The sequence below is a fragment of the Serinus canaria genome, chromosome Z, assembly GCF_022539315.1.
Source record: "Serinus canaria isolate serCan28SL12 chromosome Z, serCan2020, whole genome shotgun sequence".
In the NCBI taxonomy this organism is placed as follows: Eukaryota; Metazoa; Chordata; class Aves; order Passeriformes; family Fringillidae; genus Serinus; species Serinus canaria.
The window spans coordinates 39,551,400-39,568,289 of NC_066343.1; the positions used below are offsets into that span (position 1 = coordinate 39,551,400).

The 16,890-nt window shown below is 39.8% G+C and overlaps 1 protein-coding gene across 2 annotated transcripts in view; it reads left to right on the plus strand.

The window, feature by feature from the left end:
- The first annotated feature begins 12,643 nt into the window (after positions 1 to 12,643).
- Positions 12,644 to 16,890, plus strand: part of RASEF (RAS and EF-hand domain containing) — a 33,921-nt gene continuing 29,674 nt past the window's right edge. For both annotated transcript variants that reach the window (XM_050987059.1, XM_018923003.3), the window contains exon 1: positions 12,644 to 13,040. In XM_050987059.1, coding sequence (XP_050843016.1) covers positions 12,673 to 13,040 — 368 coding nt within the window. In that variant the 5' untranslated portion in view covers positions 12,644 to 12,672. The remainder of the gene's footprint in view (positions 13,041 to 16,890) is intronic.

The following is a 16,890-nucleotide window of genomic DNA, read 5'->3' on the forward strand; positions in this document are numbered from 1 at the left end:
GTCAGTTTACTGTGACAATGAAGATTTTTTTGCTTAAAAGTTTCATCTTAAAAGATTAAAACTTTTTGTCTTTGATGTTTCATCATCTGTTTTGACCTGTCTCAGTAAAGGTGTGCACAGCTGTGTTTACATTGGAAGGTGGATAGTAATATAATATCCAAGGAAAAGCTTCCTTAACTTTTCCTGAAATTGGGTTGTAGCTGCTGCAAAACAGTGCTTGTTTTGCAGAACTCCAAATCTTTATTCTACGCAGAATAACACCTGGTGATAACCTGGTGGTTTCAACAGCTGTGTTGTGATTACCTGAGGGCATTAATCATTACAGCTTGTTGGAGATGTGTTTTTCACACTCCAGAAACACAGACCTATGTTAGAGCTTTTACTCTAGATTGAGCCTTGAGAAGTGACCTGACCACGGGTTTGAGACAAATCAAGGCAAAGCCCTATCAACTTCTCTACTCTCTGGTAGGGAACATCTCCTTAATATACCTTGCCCTTACATGTATTTACATCCACCTGTGAGAGATCAGGTTTCATTCCAGATGTGTTTATGAGTTATACATTGAAACTAAACAAGAAGAGTCACAATATTAATTAGTACTGCTTGACTATGTCATCATCTGACTGCTCAGACTTAAGACTGTGTGCATTCTTCTCTAAAAGGATTCTGTGCTGTAACAGAGCTAATCAAACATGAAATAGAAGAACTGAATGTATGAATGGCTTGTTTCCTGGCTTTATACAATTTCAATTGGTTGATATGCTATGTAAGAACTTGAATATCAACCTACATGAATTTTGTGTTTCAAAATACATACCAGGCAAATGATTTGCTAGGAAGAACAATCAAACTGTGAAACATTAAGGACTTGTTAACAGTGAAAGCTAAGTTAACATATTTGGAGAATAAAGCAACAAGAGGCATGAGAATGAGAGAAAACTAGCTAATTTTTGCAATAAGTCAGTGGTTTTATATTTTTCATAACACACAAACCTAATAATCAGGAGTACACCGTGCATATGTGTGTTACACATATATTCCTGATTAGAAAACAAAATAATTTTTTTACATAAAATATTTTGACAGTAAGATATAAGAACACATGTGTCACTCTGTGATAAAAGGAATCTTGGCTGTGGGGCATCTGAAGAACAAACAGGAAAATTAAGGGTGTGAATTGTGACATTTTTTCAAGTATCCAGATAAAGGAGTAATCTGGTGCAGCCTTGCTAGCTTGTCATTGAATTTCCTTCTAATACATGGAATCAGAAAACATGGATATCTGTGGTTTGTGTATGTGTGTGTGTGTTTCTGACATTCCATTCATTATTGCAAGTAAGTGTGACGCAGAGGATAGAGAAGCTCAGCCAGATGAGACCTATTTGTCTTTTGTTTACAGCCAGTGGCCAGTCCTTTTCCTCAGATGCTTGCTTAGGGTGGAGAGCAGCAAATAAAAAATCATGTGAATGAAGTAAAGGGTTATGTATACTTCAATACAGATTTCTTCTGAAATGAAGGGAACTGAGTTTTAGGTAAAAGCCTTGGTGCGAGAGAAGGCAGATTATTTAACAGCTCTGATAGTCAATATATTTTATTCAGTAGCAAAATTTTCACTGTGATTTGTTGGGAGGAAATGCTGATCTCTGACTTTATTCTAATAAGGAATTCATCCAACTGGTTCAGAACATCTTCAGTGTGCAACAAGTATAAATTAATTGAAATTCAGTCATGAAATTCATCTTGACTTCAGCACCTGTCTGACTTCAGGGGACAGAAAACTTCTCTGATGGTGTTTGGGAAACAGTTGAAAATACTAGTGAATATCAGTCTTGTGAGTCACCTGATGCAGTTGAACTCAGTGCAGGCTAAACTGATGATTTCTGCTTGTTTTGCATACTTCAGACCTGTACAAGAGCATGGAGCATATTAGTCTTTCTTGTCTGAAGGAAGACTAACTCTTCCAGCTGAAGAGGCACATCAGTCTATTTCTGTCCAAACTGATGACAGCTACCCATTTCTAACCTCATACACTAGCCAACCAGCTGCTATATTAGAGAATCACAGAACCAGTTAGGTCAGAAAAGACCTCTGAGATCACCATGTCCCACCTTTGCCCAGACACCACTTTGTACCAAGACCACAGCACTGAGTGCCACATCCAGTCTTTCCTTAAACAGTTCCAGGGGTGGTGACTCCACCTCCTCCCTGGGCATACTGCCCCATATGACTCAGTTGTGTAAGTCTTTTCATATCTTCGTGGCAGGATTTTTAAAAAACGCTTTTGCTTTCCAGGATTGTGGGAACTGCTTTTTTTGTTGTTTAGGTTTTTTTTTTAATTGTGTTTTTGTGGATACAATTACAAAATGGTTCCATGCTTAACGACTGCTTAAAAGATGAGCAGTACTCAACTGATCCTCTTAATATACATGTTTCTAAGCAATGTTCTGTAAGGAAATTTCTTTCTTATTCTCATAAGCATGTGAATGGTTCCACTTTTGTTAATCTTGCCTAAAATTACAATCTTTTACATCAATATATACAAATACATATATACATACATACATACATATAAATTAATTAAATTAAAAGAACTGCATTAACTTAAGACCAAAATTTATCCCATCATAATTATTTTTTTTAACTAACGTTAATAACTAGTACATTTTACTCACCCAAGTATGTTAATTGATAGTGTGAGGCTGTGAGCTACCTGAATTCTGAATTTCACTTGTGCAACACTGACAAATGAGCACAGACACTCTGCAGTGGTCAGCACATAGGCAAGTGGAACAAGATTTGAACCCACCTGATTGACTAAACAAGGGTCCAATTCTTGGAAGAAGCGCGGGCTCACTGCACGTGCCGCCTTTATATTTGCAGAAGCCTGGGATGTTCCAATGTCTAGTAACCACAGAAAGCAGTTGCTTTGATCAGGCTGCCAGCCATGTGTAAAATCCTGTTCAGATGGAGAAATTGTAATTTCAATTTGTACAAAGTTTATGGAAAAAAAAAAGGATATCTCGAGGAAAGGTGGTGCATATGGATTAGTCGTGGTAGTCCCCTACAAAGCGTCATGTCCTTCTTTTTAAGACTTGATGCTTTGAAACACACAGCGGGGTGGCATCTTGTAGGTCCTATGAATTTGAAAAGCAGTTTTCTGTGTAAAAAGGGGGAAATATCTGATCTCTCTTAGGGGTAGGTAATTCATGGTTCCTAAAGGCTGCATTTTGTTAAAGTTTTTGGAAATTTCATGGCATTTTCAGTTGTTTTCAGTTAAACTAATTGTTTAGTTGAGAAATTGAGCAATAGGAACCAATTTTTATCTGTTTGAAGCAGCTCATATCTGAGAAATCAGTTTAGGCATTATTTGTTGTCAAGGATGCCATGCTTCAGATATTGTTGGAATATCATCCAGTGAAAACTATTACCACTTGTGCTGCACATTCCAGGGAAGGAATTTTTATCATAATTCAACAGGTTGTTTTCCTATGGCACATTTCTTAAAAGAAATTACACTAGCAAGAAAAGAGGAGAGTACTAGTAATCAGCTGCACTGTCATCAGAGCAGTTCTTCAGCATTCTGTGCAAAGAATGTGTGTTATACATATAATTTTGTTGACAGAAACAAATCCTTGCCCATATATCGGATTTTCTTCAACAAAGAAATCATGTGTGCTTTAAAAGCTCTGAAGTTGCTTAAATGTTTCCTGTTAAGGTTGCATATGATTGATTTATTTATTTAGACTGACATGATTCTTTGATTCTATAACATAAAAGTGTTTTTATAGGATGGACTGCTGATCCTTCGTCTGATCTTCCTATTTCATTTTACACAGTATTGGGTATTATTATAAATTAATGTATATCAAAGCTTAAGACAGCTTTGACTCTGCTCCTTAGAGTTAACTGGAATTGTTCGTGATGAACTAGAGCCCTGACCAGTTTAAAGGAAACCCAGTAGGGTACAAGTCCTTGCAACAGGAGCATCTAACTTTCCAGACTGCCTCCCAGGAGTCTATCTGATTTTTTGTGTGTGTGGTTTCACATTTCTTCATGGCAAGCTTCAGTTAGTTTTAACAGTAGGAAACATAACATAATGAAAACATTATCTTCCTTTGTAATTATGACACAATCTTTCGTCTTAGTTTCCTCTTCCAAGGTTAGGCATCTAAAGTTACTTACACGACAACTTTAAGATAGGACTGATTTTCACAGCTGGCAAACACAATCTGTGTAGCCACTGTATGTTTCACAGGGCTAACTGAATTTCACAGTTTAAGAAAACATAAGTACTGAGTTGATTTTGGAGCGGCCAAGAAATGGTGGCAGGTGCCTGCAGCAATCCGATGGCTGGATTGAAATGGGAGCACTGCAGGGCTGTCCTCCAGCTGCATCTAGGCATGCCAGCACAGGGGAAATTTCTGCTTTCCTGAGCTGGATAACTCAGTCACAGTTATCCCAGGAAGCTCTTCACCATGATTGGTAATATGTCCTTTAAGGATATCTGGCTTTAAATTAGCTCATATGCCAAGTTGACTATTGAATCCTTCAATTTCCTATATGTCTGCATGACAGGTGGTTGCCAAGTGCAACCAAATACAAACAAACCTGACAGGATACATATCCTGTAATTAAAGTTTCAGAGGCACTCCTAACAGTTATTCTCCAACTTCTTTTTCATCACTTTAAAATACCTGCTCCTCTGCTTCCATGGAGGTCTTGTATTAAATATGAATCCCCTCTTACTTCCGTCCCTCGAATTTTGTAAGACAGAAGTGACTCTAGTCTTGCAAAATATGAAGACAGATGGAAGTAGTTAGGCAATGCATGGCGAGGGGAGCTCCTCTTGTTCTTAAAACAGTAGAAATGGCATTAGAGGCAGAGAATATGAAATAACTGATTTTGTCTCTTTTCTTCTTCAGATGGAATGAAAATAATTGGAAAAGGCAAAAAAGAATAATCATGATAAATTCAAAAAAGTTTTTTTATCAGAGAGAAGGAATTATGTTAATGGAAACTGGTGATAAGAACAAAGTTAGAAGTAATAACAGATGTATAAGTAACATATAATTCTCTTCAGAAACAGCATGAAGAGATATAGCACAGAAACTCATGAAGAAATTTTTTAATAAAAGAATGTGGGTTTTTTTTAAACATCACTTTTTAAAAAGTTTATCATAAAAGTAAGAATAATTATGAAAATCTATAGTACTGCTACAATAAAACATTTAACATACTCTTTGTTAAGAGCATAACTTTTTCTGTTGCTCTGGATTACTTGTGAATAGTTTTTATATTTTTTCTTTATTTCCCTCTCAGATTGCTGTGTTCAAAATTACCCACTGGTTCATCCTTAGTTTTGCTTGAAAGTTATCAGTTCACACAGACTGTTTGAAATTAGAGCTGTCCTTCCTGCTGCTGAAGACAGTCACATGAGATATTTTTCCTCCCATATCAGGCGAGAGAATGCGATGTCCTCTTTGTGCTGAGAGAAACCCCAGGAGTCAGCAGAGTACATTCAACTGTCATACAGCTATAAAGTAGTATGAAATATAATATCCCACAGCTTTTAGTCCTGTAGTACAGTCAGCTAAAGCACTTAGACATCACCATGGCTAAAGCCTAGTTCAGTGCAGCTGAGCGCGAGCTGAGCTGTTATTTTTGTACAGCTGCTTCAGAAATCAGGTGCTTTTGGAGGAAGGTCAGCCTGTTACCAAAAGCATTTATGTTACAAACATAGTATTAACTTCTCATAGGAGTTCTTGAGTGTTTACTTAGAGGCAATTTGACTTGTAGAAAAAAAAAATCATTGGAATACTTATTTTCTTCTCCAGTTGTATAAATATTGAGGAAAGTATATACCAAGTCTGTTAATGGATTTAGGCTCATAAGAACATAATATTTTTCTTTATGCTTTTGGGCAGGTAAAAGGCAACCCTCTTTTAATATCCCTTTAGTGGAAGAAATGTTCAATAGTATTAATTCTCTTTTTTTCCTGTCTGATTTTATACTGTGTTGCTGAGACGAATTGTCTTTTGTGCAATTTCCATGCTGAGAAAAGAAGATTCCTTAAATTGTTAGAAATGAAAAATTAGTGTGGCTTTATAATTTCGTGATTATTTTATGGTTTGTTTTACTTTTCTGCTCTGAGTCATGTAATCTTTAATCTCTTTTGGTTTATATCCCTCATTAATTTTGTTTGATGTTTCCTGTTTAGAAGATCTTTTAGGAATGCTTTACTACATCTCCAGTTTTGTCCACCACTCCAATATTTTATGGCAATATTTTTTGGTCATACATTGTAGTAAGTAATAACTTAGGGTTTTTAAATACACTTATTTTATTTCTCTCACGATACAAAAAAGAAAGGTCAAATTAGCCATGTTCACAATTATTCAGCATTTAGATCTGAACTATTGTCAAAGTACCATATATTCAGGAAGTAAATTCTAATAGGATTATCATCTCAAATATTATCCTGACCTTTTATAAATAAAAAGCCCTACACAGGTAATTTTCCTACCTTTGTAAATTAAACAAAAAAATTACTATTCTCTGGCACTTAGGTCAGTGGACATCGCAGTGTCTACTTTATTATTGAACTGGACATGCCTTCCAAAACAGGATGGCCACATTAGAACTGGATTATCCCATCTCCCAAACAGTGTTCATTGAGACAGAATCATGGGAGATGCTAGCTGTGCTGCAACCAATGCCAGGCGTTGTTCTAAACCATAGAACAGCATAGGTAGGTGAGTTTCAGAGTCTTTGTCTGAGAACAGACACTTACAGAATCATTAGCTGCAGTCAAGGGGACTGACAGACACCATCTGGTTTTGGCTGGGGTAGTGTTGATTTTTTTCACCTGGCTAGCACAGAGCTGTGTTTCCATTTGCGCTGAAAACAGGGTTAATAACATAGAAATTGTTAATGCTGAGCAGGGCTTACACAGAGCCAAGGCCTTCTCTGTTTTTCCATATGGCCGCACTGGTGAGGTCTTCAGGGTGTCTGGGAGCTTGTGAGGGTGAAGAGCCAGGACATGTGACCCCAACTGACCAAAGGGATGTTCCAGACCATATGACATCATGCTCAGGATATAAAGTATGGAAGAAGAAGGGGCGTGTAGTGATGGCATATATATCCCCAGGTCACTTTATGTGTATTGGGGTCCTGCTCTCCTCGAAATGGCTGAACACCTGCCTGCCCTTGGGAAGCAGTGAATGAATTCCTTGTTTTGCTTTGCTTGTGTGTGTACTTTCCCTAATAAAATGTCTTTATCTCCAAAGACATAAAAGTGAGAGTTTTCTCACTTTTATGCTTCCAGTCATGTCCCTGATCCTGCTGGTGGAGGAGTGAGTGGCTGCCTGGGGATTGGCTTCTGGCTGGGGTTAAACCTTGTCCTCATCCAAAACTGTTGTCAATGGGGAATTGACCAGTGATGTTTTCCTCAGGAATATTGCCCAGAAGCCTCAGATTGTAGGAATGTCCAGTGGCCCTGTGGACACTGAGCAGCTCAACTGCCAACATCCCTCTTGGGATCCACAAGTAATACATTCTTCCCTCATTCTTTTAAGGCCTGCCCTGTTGATGGTACACAGAGCTTGCTTAACATAAATAGAAGAAGGTTTCACAATGTGAAACAGTAGCAGCCACTTTTGCCTAGGATAAAACAGGAAGAAGTACTGAATATGTATGTCTTCTTAAAGGAGGAACCTCAAGGTAAGATCATTACACACAAGATTGGAAATGAATTCAGTCTTTCTCTCTGTCTGAACAGATTAAGTATTTCTTGCTCTAGGTAAGCAAATATCTTTCAGACTGTCTTACAGCTGCTGAATAGATACCATTTAGTCAGAATCTGTGAAAATGATGTAAGAGTTTTTGGACCAGACAGAGAGAAATAACAGGTGGATTGGAGCTCAACTGGCATATGGAAAATTGTCATCTAGCATTTTCACCAAAGTCTATTTTTGTTTAGTTATAATGCACTGTAAAACACAGTTGCTTGGCACAGTGGCTTTGAGCAGCTGTGTGCTTCTCAATTCCATCACTGTCTCCAGTATCTTTGTGGTTAGGACACTTGCATGTGACCTTAATTTCCTTCAGGCAAGGCAGTGATTTAAATCTGAATCTTCTGCTTCTGGGGAAATGTTCCAACACATTGAGCAAGAAAGGGAAATAGGTAGAGGGTGAAACAGTGACTATTGTGTTTGCAAGGGAAACCTGGACCTTGCTGGGGTTTTGAAGGAGCTTTGGCATCATTTTGCAGAAAAAGGTCAAAGCTAATCCTAACTGGAAGGAGGCATGTCTGTTTGACCTAACACTGTTTATCTCTCTCTTGAAAAGGACACTTATATCCTCTATTTTCAGCATTGCTCATTGTTAACAGGATTTGCACATGGGGAATTGCATTTTGAGATGTCCATTTCTTTAAGAACAAAGAAGTTTCACAGGTAGATGTGATTTGGTTTTGACTATTAGAATTGAAAAAAGAATATAGACTACCCAAACCAAGGAAGGCTTCCCATAAACAATGAAATTTGTAAGTATTTATTGCTAGCTGCTTATGTTATTTAAAAACACTACAGATTTTGAGAATTGGCAATATAATAACATGTCTTTAGAACAGTCTTCTAATGTTATTTTTGGGAGGCTGGAGAACTTATTAAAGCAGCATGAGGGTGACAGCTAACACGTCCAAACTAGGCCCAGCAGTCATTATCAGTCATTTCAGCATCTCCCTGGCTAGTCAGTTGATCATACAGACAAGGTTTTAAAGACTGCCAATACTTAATAATTTCTGCCAATGCACTTTGAGTACTTTGATATTTAAATATCAAGGGCCACTTTTGTCTTTTTCAGGCTGAAGATGCTTCACCTGAAAGGTTTATACTTCATGATCTGGGGTCATCATCTGAAGTTCGTTAAAGTGTTATATTACCATGAGGGTCTTTTACAACTTTTTTGTTTGAACAGCTAAATGTTTAGGAAAATAAAAAAATATCTTTGTATCTTTGGCCTTTAAATGTACCTCTTCTTAGACAAAGAACTTTTATTGTCACTTTTGTGTCATTTTATCACAAAGTTAAAGCACAAAATTGTGTTCTCTCAAAATATTATTTTTTAATTTCCTGGACTAAGTTTTTAAAGACATAGATTATGCCTTTTTAAGGGTGAATCATATTCAGTAGTACTAAAAATTATGCAGCAGGGAATGAGAGCATGCAGGAATGTTCTGTGATCTGTCCAGACGTGGCATTTAATATGTGCACCTATTCTATGTGTTTCACACAAAGTGCATGCCGGGACAGAACCAGGTAAACAGTTAGTTTAATGCCATCAAAGCACAGATTACTGCATCAATGCAAAGAAAATGCCATCTAAGTAATAAAGAGTGCAAAGGAAGACACTGTAAAAGGATGACAAAACCAGTAGGAAGAATCACTACCACAGCCCATCTCCTGGAGAACTCCCAGACTCTGCTCTGCACATCATCACCCTCCTCTCTCCTTGTCCTTCATGTGCCTGTGCACACTTTGCTACCCTTCCTGATGGCAGGGGTGATGAAGAGGTCTGGCCAAGTAGGTACAAAAGGTACAGACCGAGTGCCACACTGGGATTGTGATGCTTTGAGATCTGTAGTGACTTGTAGAGATGGTAAAGTTTGTGTTGAGGGGGAAGAAATTGGAGTAGATTTATAGAATTAGTTTTCAGGATGTTGTGGTTAATATGATACCTCTGTGTGATATGAACTGTTTTCAATATCACTGGTTGATTGTATTTTATTTATGCTCTCTTGATGTCATGAACTTTGCAAGTAGATTGCACAGTTTATACTAAACCGCTTAAATTGTCCTAATGTCAAACAGAAAAAGGTGGATAAGAGAGTAACTGCAACCACAGGGGATAAATTTTCTTTCTTAGCCAACCCTAATGCTGGGAAATTTAGTTAAAGTATGCAGAAACTATCCCAAATATACATTCTGTCCTTAGTAGAAGATCAGAATAGTATGGATGACATTGTAGATAATGCCCAAGTCCACAAACAATAATGATGAAAAGTAAATCAGTGAATAATTTTTCCAATTTATGTTCTACTTCCTAACTTTTAAATGCTTGGTGTTCCAAGTTAAAAATCCTCCCTTAATATGTATGTAAGGTTCCTAAGAACATACAGAGAGGGCTGGGAAGAGGGCTGCTATTTCAGGCATTGAATCTGACTGGAGCACAGAACTCCAGCTTTTCTGGGCTTCTGCATAGCTACCTTGGGAGACCACATGCGTTCAAATAGCATACCAAGGTTCCATAGTTTATCCCAGTGGTCAGCTCAGCTCCTCTGCTCTTTTGCTTCCTGGGACAACAGGTCTTGATGTCATGTGTTGCCAGCCTTTCTTTTCTGACTTACCTGTCTCTTCCAATCTGTAACATTTAATTTCTGTCTCTATAACAGTGTCAAAATCCACTTTTTCCCACTCAGTAAAATAGGACAATTTAATAGTGATACAACAAATACTGTCTTGTTCATCTGTTGCCTTAGGTCTTTCTAAAGTTCCAAAGAATTATTTAATTTTCGCTTCTGACTCTTCAGCCAAATATATGCTTGGGCTAGTTTGTGAGCTTCATGGCACAGTGAAGCAAAACAGATGATAGACTGAAATGAATGCATGGTGTACCTGTATCTTCAGTATCTTGAATTTAGGCATGAATTTAAAACTTCTCTTATGAATTTAAGACTACTATGCCACATAAACATAAACAGTGCATTGCATTTGCATATTTATTTAATTTAGAGCTGGATTTGAAGGGTGGGTCATTCTAAGAATGGGGACATGATTTCAGAAGAAAGCATGCCATTGCCTGCTGGTAATCCTGGTCTCACCACTCTTTGGTCCATTGAGACCATTCTTTGGTCTTAACAAATAAATAATTTATTATTTTTGTGCAGTTGTGTCAGAACTATTCAACTAACCCATAGCCTGCCAAACAAGCATGGTCTGTGTAGTATCATGAACCATTGCAATGATGATCTGTTTTGCAGAATATACCTCTGCCATGGCAGTGCTAAATGATACACCGTGCTTCATGCCAGTGCCTGAGATTTGTGTGACAGAACTTCTCTAACAGAAAAAAGAAAAGGAAAAAAAGCCAACAGGAACTACATGTCCAAAGTCTATGCCCTCTGCTTAGCAGCCCAAGGTAGTGACTATCACTAAAGATACACAGAAGAGTACAAGAGTGGGTAGGATAGCTGACCAATGTCAACCCATAACTCTGCAGCCACAAAAAAAAAAAAAAAAAAAAGAAAAAAAAAAGAAAAAAAAAGGCAAATAAGCCATTAAAAACAAATAGCAAATAAGGTGAGCACATTGATTTGAGCGGGAACTCCCTATCTGGCTAGTCAGACACACTCAGACCTGGATGAGGCTCCTCCAGTTCACCTCAAGAGCTTGTCCACTCTGAAAGCCAAATGTCCCAGCTCCTATAAACAGAGCTGCCTTGTATATACAAGAGAAGTTTCTTTCTTTTGATGGCTGAACAACCCTTCACCAACCCCTTAAGGGATCAATGACACACTTTAGTAATAAAAATTTGATGGATAAATAAAAGACCATAGAAGAGGATACTTTTGTTAAATTAATTATGTTTTACTAAAACACTAAGAAACTGATGATGAGCCACTTTACTATTATTAGTAATTTTGCAATTGTGTGGTGGAAATGTAATAAAATGTGTAAATCATAAATATAAGTCTTTCTGCTATCTCATACTTTTAAGCTAACACTTTTATTTCAAATTGGTTAACGGCTCTATTTCCTTAAAGTGTGGGAAACATTTTATAAAACTCTTTATTGTCTAGGGAAAGACTGTGGTATAACGCAATTCACATTTGCACATAGACATTAACATGAATAAGTGTAGGGAAATAAATAATAATTTTAAAATATTCCTTAGATTCAAATGGAATTTGAGTCTTGACTCTGACTTCAACAAGGAAAAGATCTTAACTAATTCTTCACAAAGCACTGAAAAGCTGTCTCCTCTGGTTTATTGGTTTGAATGCAACTTTTGCATTTTCAGTTTAAGATGGTATTTTAACAGTCCACATTTTTAAACCACCGCTGGTGAGATACCTGTGAGCACATACCCACAAGGTATAACTCCAAGACTAGGCGTGCCAGAGAGAATTTATGTGTTCAAACTTTGTGTTATCATCTGGGTATTCCATGAACGTGAAGAATATTTTTATTATGTTGGAAAACGGAAGTTAGGTGTAACACCTTACGGTGACTGCATAGTATCAGGACTCACCTTTGAGTGCTGCAGGGGGGCAAGACATGTTTTTTTATCCTACACTGCTGCCTGTAGTTACCTGCGCTGTTCGCAACATGCTGGGCCCGAGGGGAGCCCCGCGCCCTACACTCGGTGGGGCAGCGCGGCCGCTGCCGGCCCGGGACCGCCCTTCTGTCCGGGGGTGCCGGCAGCCCGGCCCGGGACCTGCCCCGGCCAGGAGCCGCCACCTGCGTTCCGCCTCCCGGCCTGCCCGGCCCCGCGGGGCGCCGGGGCGGAGCGGGACCCGGCCCGCCCCGCTGAGCCGCAGGTAGGGCAGCCGCCCGTGGCGTCCCATCGCGTTCCGTCCGCGCTCGGAGTCTCCGCGCCCCCGGCGCTGGCCGATGGATCCCGAGGTGGCCGGGGACGAGCTGTCCCGCCTGCGCGCCCTCTTCCTGGCGTGCGACGCCAGCGGCTCGGGCCGCATCGAGCGGGAGGACTTCGCTGCTCTCTGCGCCGAGCTGCGGGTGCAGCCGGCCGAGGCCGAGGCCATCTTCCAGCGCCTCGACAGCGACCGCGACGGGGCCATCACCTTCCCGGAGTTCGCCCGTGGCTTCCGCGGCGCCACGCGGCCTCAGCCGGCTGGCAGCGAGCCGGGGGACGAGGACATGGAGGAGGAAGAGGCGTCAGCGGTTTGGGTCGCCTCGGGACTGGAACAACCCTGGAAGGACTTCGAGGTGCGGCTCGGGGACGAGGCGAGGTACATCCCCAGGTAAGGTCCGGACCCGCCCGCTCCGTCCCACCCCGACCCCGGTGGTGGGAGCGGGTCCTCGGCCCCGGGGTGGGCGGGCTGAGCTGTGGGCACCCCGGCCCCGCCGCTGCCGAGCTCGCCCCGCCGTCCTGCGGGGCGGGAAGGGCTCTCCTGGCGGAGCCGCCGCCGGCGCTGATGCAATCCCAGCTGGGAAGCGGCCGAGTAGCCTGACCCCTCTCCCCCGTGGCTGCAGGTGCACGGGGCTCTCCGCACACCTGCTTCCCGGCTGGGGTGGTTTCCAGCGCCGTTCTTCCAGCGTGCAGCCTCTTCTGGCTTCCTCTGCTCTTTATGCCAGCGACCCACGTGGGAAAGTCTGGCTGCTAGAACACACGAGATGTAAAGTTCTGCCGGCTCTGCAAGAACTTTCTGCTCGTGTTGTTTCCCGGCCAGCCCCCAGCATTTTTCTTCCAGCTCAGTCAGTCAGCTCAGTAAAGGCTGACCAGAACATTCCTGCCTCCCCGTTAACGGTGTTGGTAAATATGGCCCTCTATGTGATGAACTCACTGAAGTTTGTGGGAGTCTTTGTCCCCGGTCTCAGTGAAATGAAGGCAATTGATGGTAGCTTTGGTGGAGGGTAAACCCGTTTACCACAGGTCTGTCAGTACGGGGCTGGTTCCACTGTACAGAGATGCATTTTGGTGGCTCTCAGAAATCTGCCTGAAAGCTGAGGTGCTCAAAATTAATTTGAAAATGTTGGCTATAGAAAGTACAGTGATTCTGCTTCATTTTAAAATAGTAATTTATGATGGAAAACAGGTAATCTGAGTTTCAGGACTTGGCAGCTAGTCAAGAGAGTTAAACTCATGCACATGAATATATCTCTGTGAGGCAAAAAGTTTCTTCAGAAAATTTTTCAGTTACTTAACTTACTAGTCATGTGTAAATCCGGAGTAAATTTTCTTTTCTCTCTGGACTAATACTCTTTAGTCTTATTGGGCTGCCCCATTTCAGACAGATCAGTATTTTTGTACAGGTTTTAATTTGTTCATGGTGCTTTCCTTGTTAGACACTTGCTTTCTAAGCAACTAAAGCTTATTTGAAAGCTTGCTGATACAGTTAATAACCTGAAGTCAGAAACTCAGTAGGAGCTGAAATAAAATCTGAGTCATGAACAGTGGTAACTTGTGAAAGCATCTGTCTCCTCTTGGTAATAGTTCCGTTTCAGTATCTTGGTTACTGTTTGCAGCAGCAGTTTCAGTATAGTCTTACTGATAGTCTAAGTGGATAATAGGAAAGGGAGCAGCTTTAATTGGCTCCACTATGCAGACACATCTGGTAGTTTTGCTAAATTCATCATGACATAATGTAATTTCTGTTATGGTTCTTTTACATAAAAACTGAAAACAACTAAGTTTTGATGGTTAAATACTATCAGGTAGGCACTAATGGATGTAAATGTTTCTTATTCAGGTTCAGATTTGAGCATCCTTCACAGTTGGCTGTATTTATTAAATGCATGTCAGCATCAACTGAAATACAGTGTGCTCTGGTTTTTTTCCTCTCTCATCCCAAAGTGTTAGAACCAGGTCTGTTCTACAGCTCAACTTTTTTTCCATTTGTAGCCTATGCATTTTTTTTTTAGTTGAAACATATGTTAAGATTTTTTTCCTGTGGGAGTAGTCCTACTAAAATCATTAGGACCACTTACATGAGTAATGAATAAATTGAAATTCTTTGAGGAGTCTTAAGCAGAAGAATCAAGTGAAGTACGAGCTGGACTTCAAAAAAGAGATTTATCCTTTTGTTTAAATGATTTAATTTGTTTTAGTTGTTTGTTACTTCAAGTTTTTATTCTGGAAAAGGCAGTATGTTGAAAACTAGAATGGGCTTGGAACATACCTGAATCTTCAGTGCTGTGAAAGAGTTGGCATCCTTAGGCTGGGATTTATTGCTCTTCATAGATTTGTTGTGACATTGACATCTGTGAAAAAAGTAATGCCAAAGGAGAAACTCCTCAAAGCCAGATGAGAGCAGCTGGGAGTCCGTGTTTTTTAATCTCAGTTGTGTAGTTTTTATCTTGGTCATTTTGGGGTTCAGTTCCTCAAAATGCTTTGCCCTGTGGCCACAGACTATGACGCGAGACTGTGGCCCGCAAGACACTGGTGCATGTGCTTTGATGCTCTTGGGGTTTGTACAGAGAGAAACCAGGCATAGCAATGGAAGTAGTGAGATAAGGGTTGAAGTCAGGAGAAAATGCCGCAGTAAACATCTGTGGTCTCTGTCACTCCTCAGCCAATATCCGTGGAAATCAAAGGGAAAATTTCCACGATACATATGGTTCTGTCTGTTTCAGTAACTGAAAGTTCAGTTTATGCAACTGAACTTTTAGAAAGCATAAATACCCTCCCTAATGAGGTGTGAAACCCAGTAACCTGTCTATACCTTGCCCCAGTCCTCAGTGTAGTAGCAGGCATTTAATGCTAAATTGTTTACTGCCAGATACTAAAATAAGCATATATTAAAATAAGCATATTTTGAATTAATTTTTTGTAAAAGATAATTTCATTATGGGATGGATCATACCTCTGCTGTTTGGTGTATCAATTGCACAGTCCTTTAAGATTATACTTAAATAATCAAGTCTCTGCTGAAGCTGTGGTTTTATTGTTAGCAGTTAAACAGGCAGAGTCACATTAAAGAGTCTCTTTACTCCTTGCTCCTTTCCTCCTCACTTGAACAGATTTTTTTGACTAAATTAAGTTAGATTTCTTGGTTAGGTGGTTACTGTGAGTCAAAATATTGTTTGCCTTAGCCTTTACTTGTGCTTGGTGGGCAATTTGTCTCTAGGAAAAAAATGGTGGAAGGTCTTTGCAGGCTGATAACCTAATATGCGAAGTCAGACTTTAGTGGAATTTTACAGAGGGTTGTTTGTTGTTTTTTCTTCTTCTTGCTGCTGATTTGATTTGTTTATTTTTGATTTTTAATTTCATTTAAAATGCAGCTACCCTTCTGCATTGTTAGATTTAATGAGGAATAGAATTAATTTATAGAATCATGCAGAATCATGCAATTAAACATAGAATCATGCAGTGCGTTTAGTTTATATGTATTTATAGTGAACTGCCAGCTGGAGATCTGTTTTATTGAGAAGTCAGCCATGTTCATTAGTTTATTCTTCTAGGAGGTATTTACAATGGTACAGGAGTAGACAAAAAAGAAACTTACTTTTTGGTGCTCCAGAGAATGAGTGCTTCAGTGCTGTGTCACACTGGAAGTGTTTAGCCCTTGATGGTGTTACTGGACTGTTGCATTCTTTCTTGTTTCCGATCCCAGTTTGAATTTCAGTGGCAAGACTAAAAGGTTCTCTCCATGCCCCTCATAGACAGATGTTTTCCTTTAAGTGTGTGGGAATGTTTCCCTAATGGCAATCCTTTTCTATTCCTCAGCTTGAGCAAGGAATAATGTAACATCCTCTGACACTACAAGAAAAATCTAGTACTTATGAATGCTGTGGCATTTCTCTCTCTATAAATTACAGGAAAAAAGCTTCCTGGAAAACAGATTTTTAAATTTCAATGTCAAAGACTTCAGTCAGGAGGAACAAAGGCTTGGAACTGTCAAAAAGACTAAGCCCTACCAGGCAACTTTTGAGCAATATTTGGCAAATTGGATAATCTTATTGGAAAATGAACTAAATTAATTAGAGCTTGAATGGGTGGATTAATCTGAAGCAGAAAGTTTGTATCCCTGTTTCGAGTTAAATCTGCTGCCACTGAGAGGCCTCATACTCCATTGCTTTGCTTTTTAGTCTTTGTTTTATTTGTGTGCCTTGTACTTTCAGCCAAGCTGATTATTCATCAGACTCAGATTT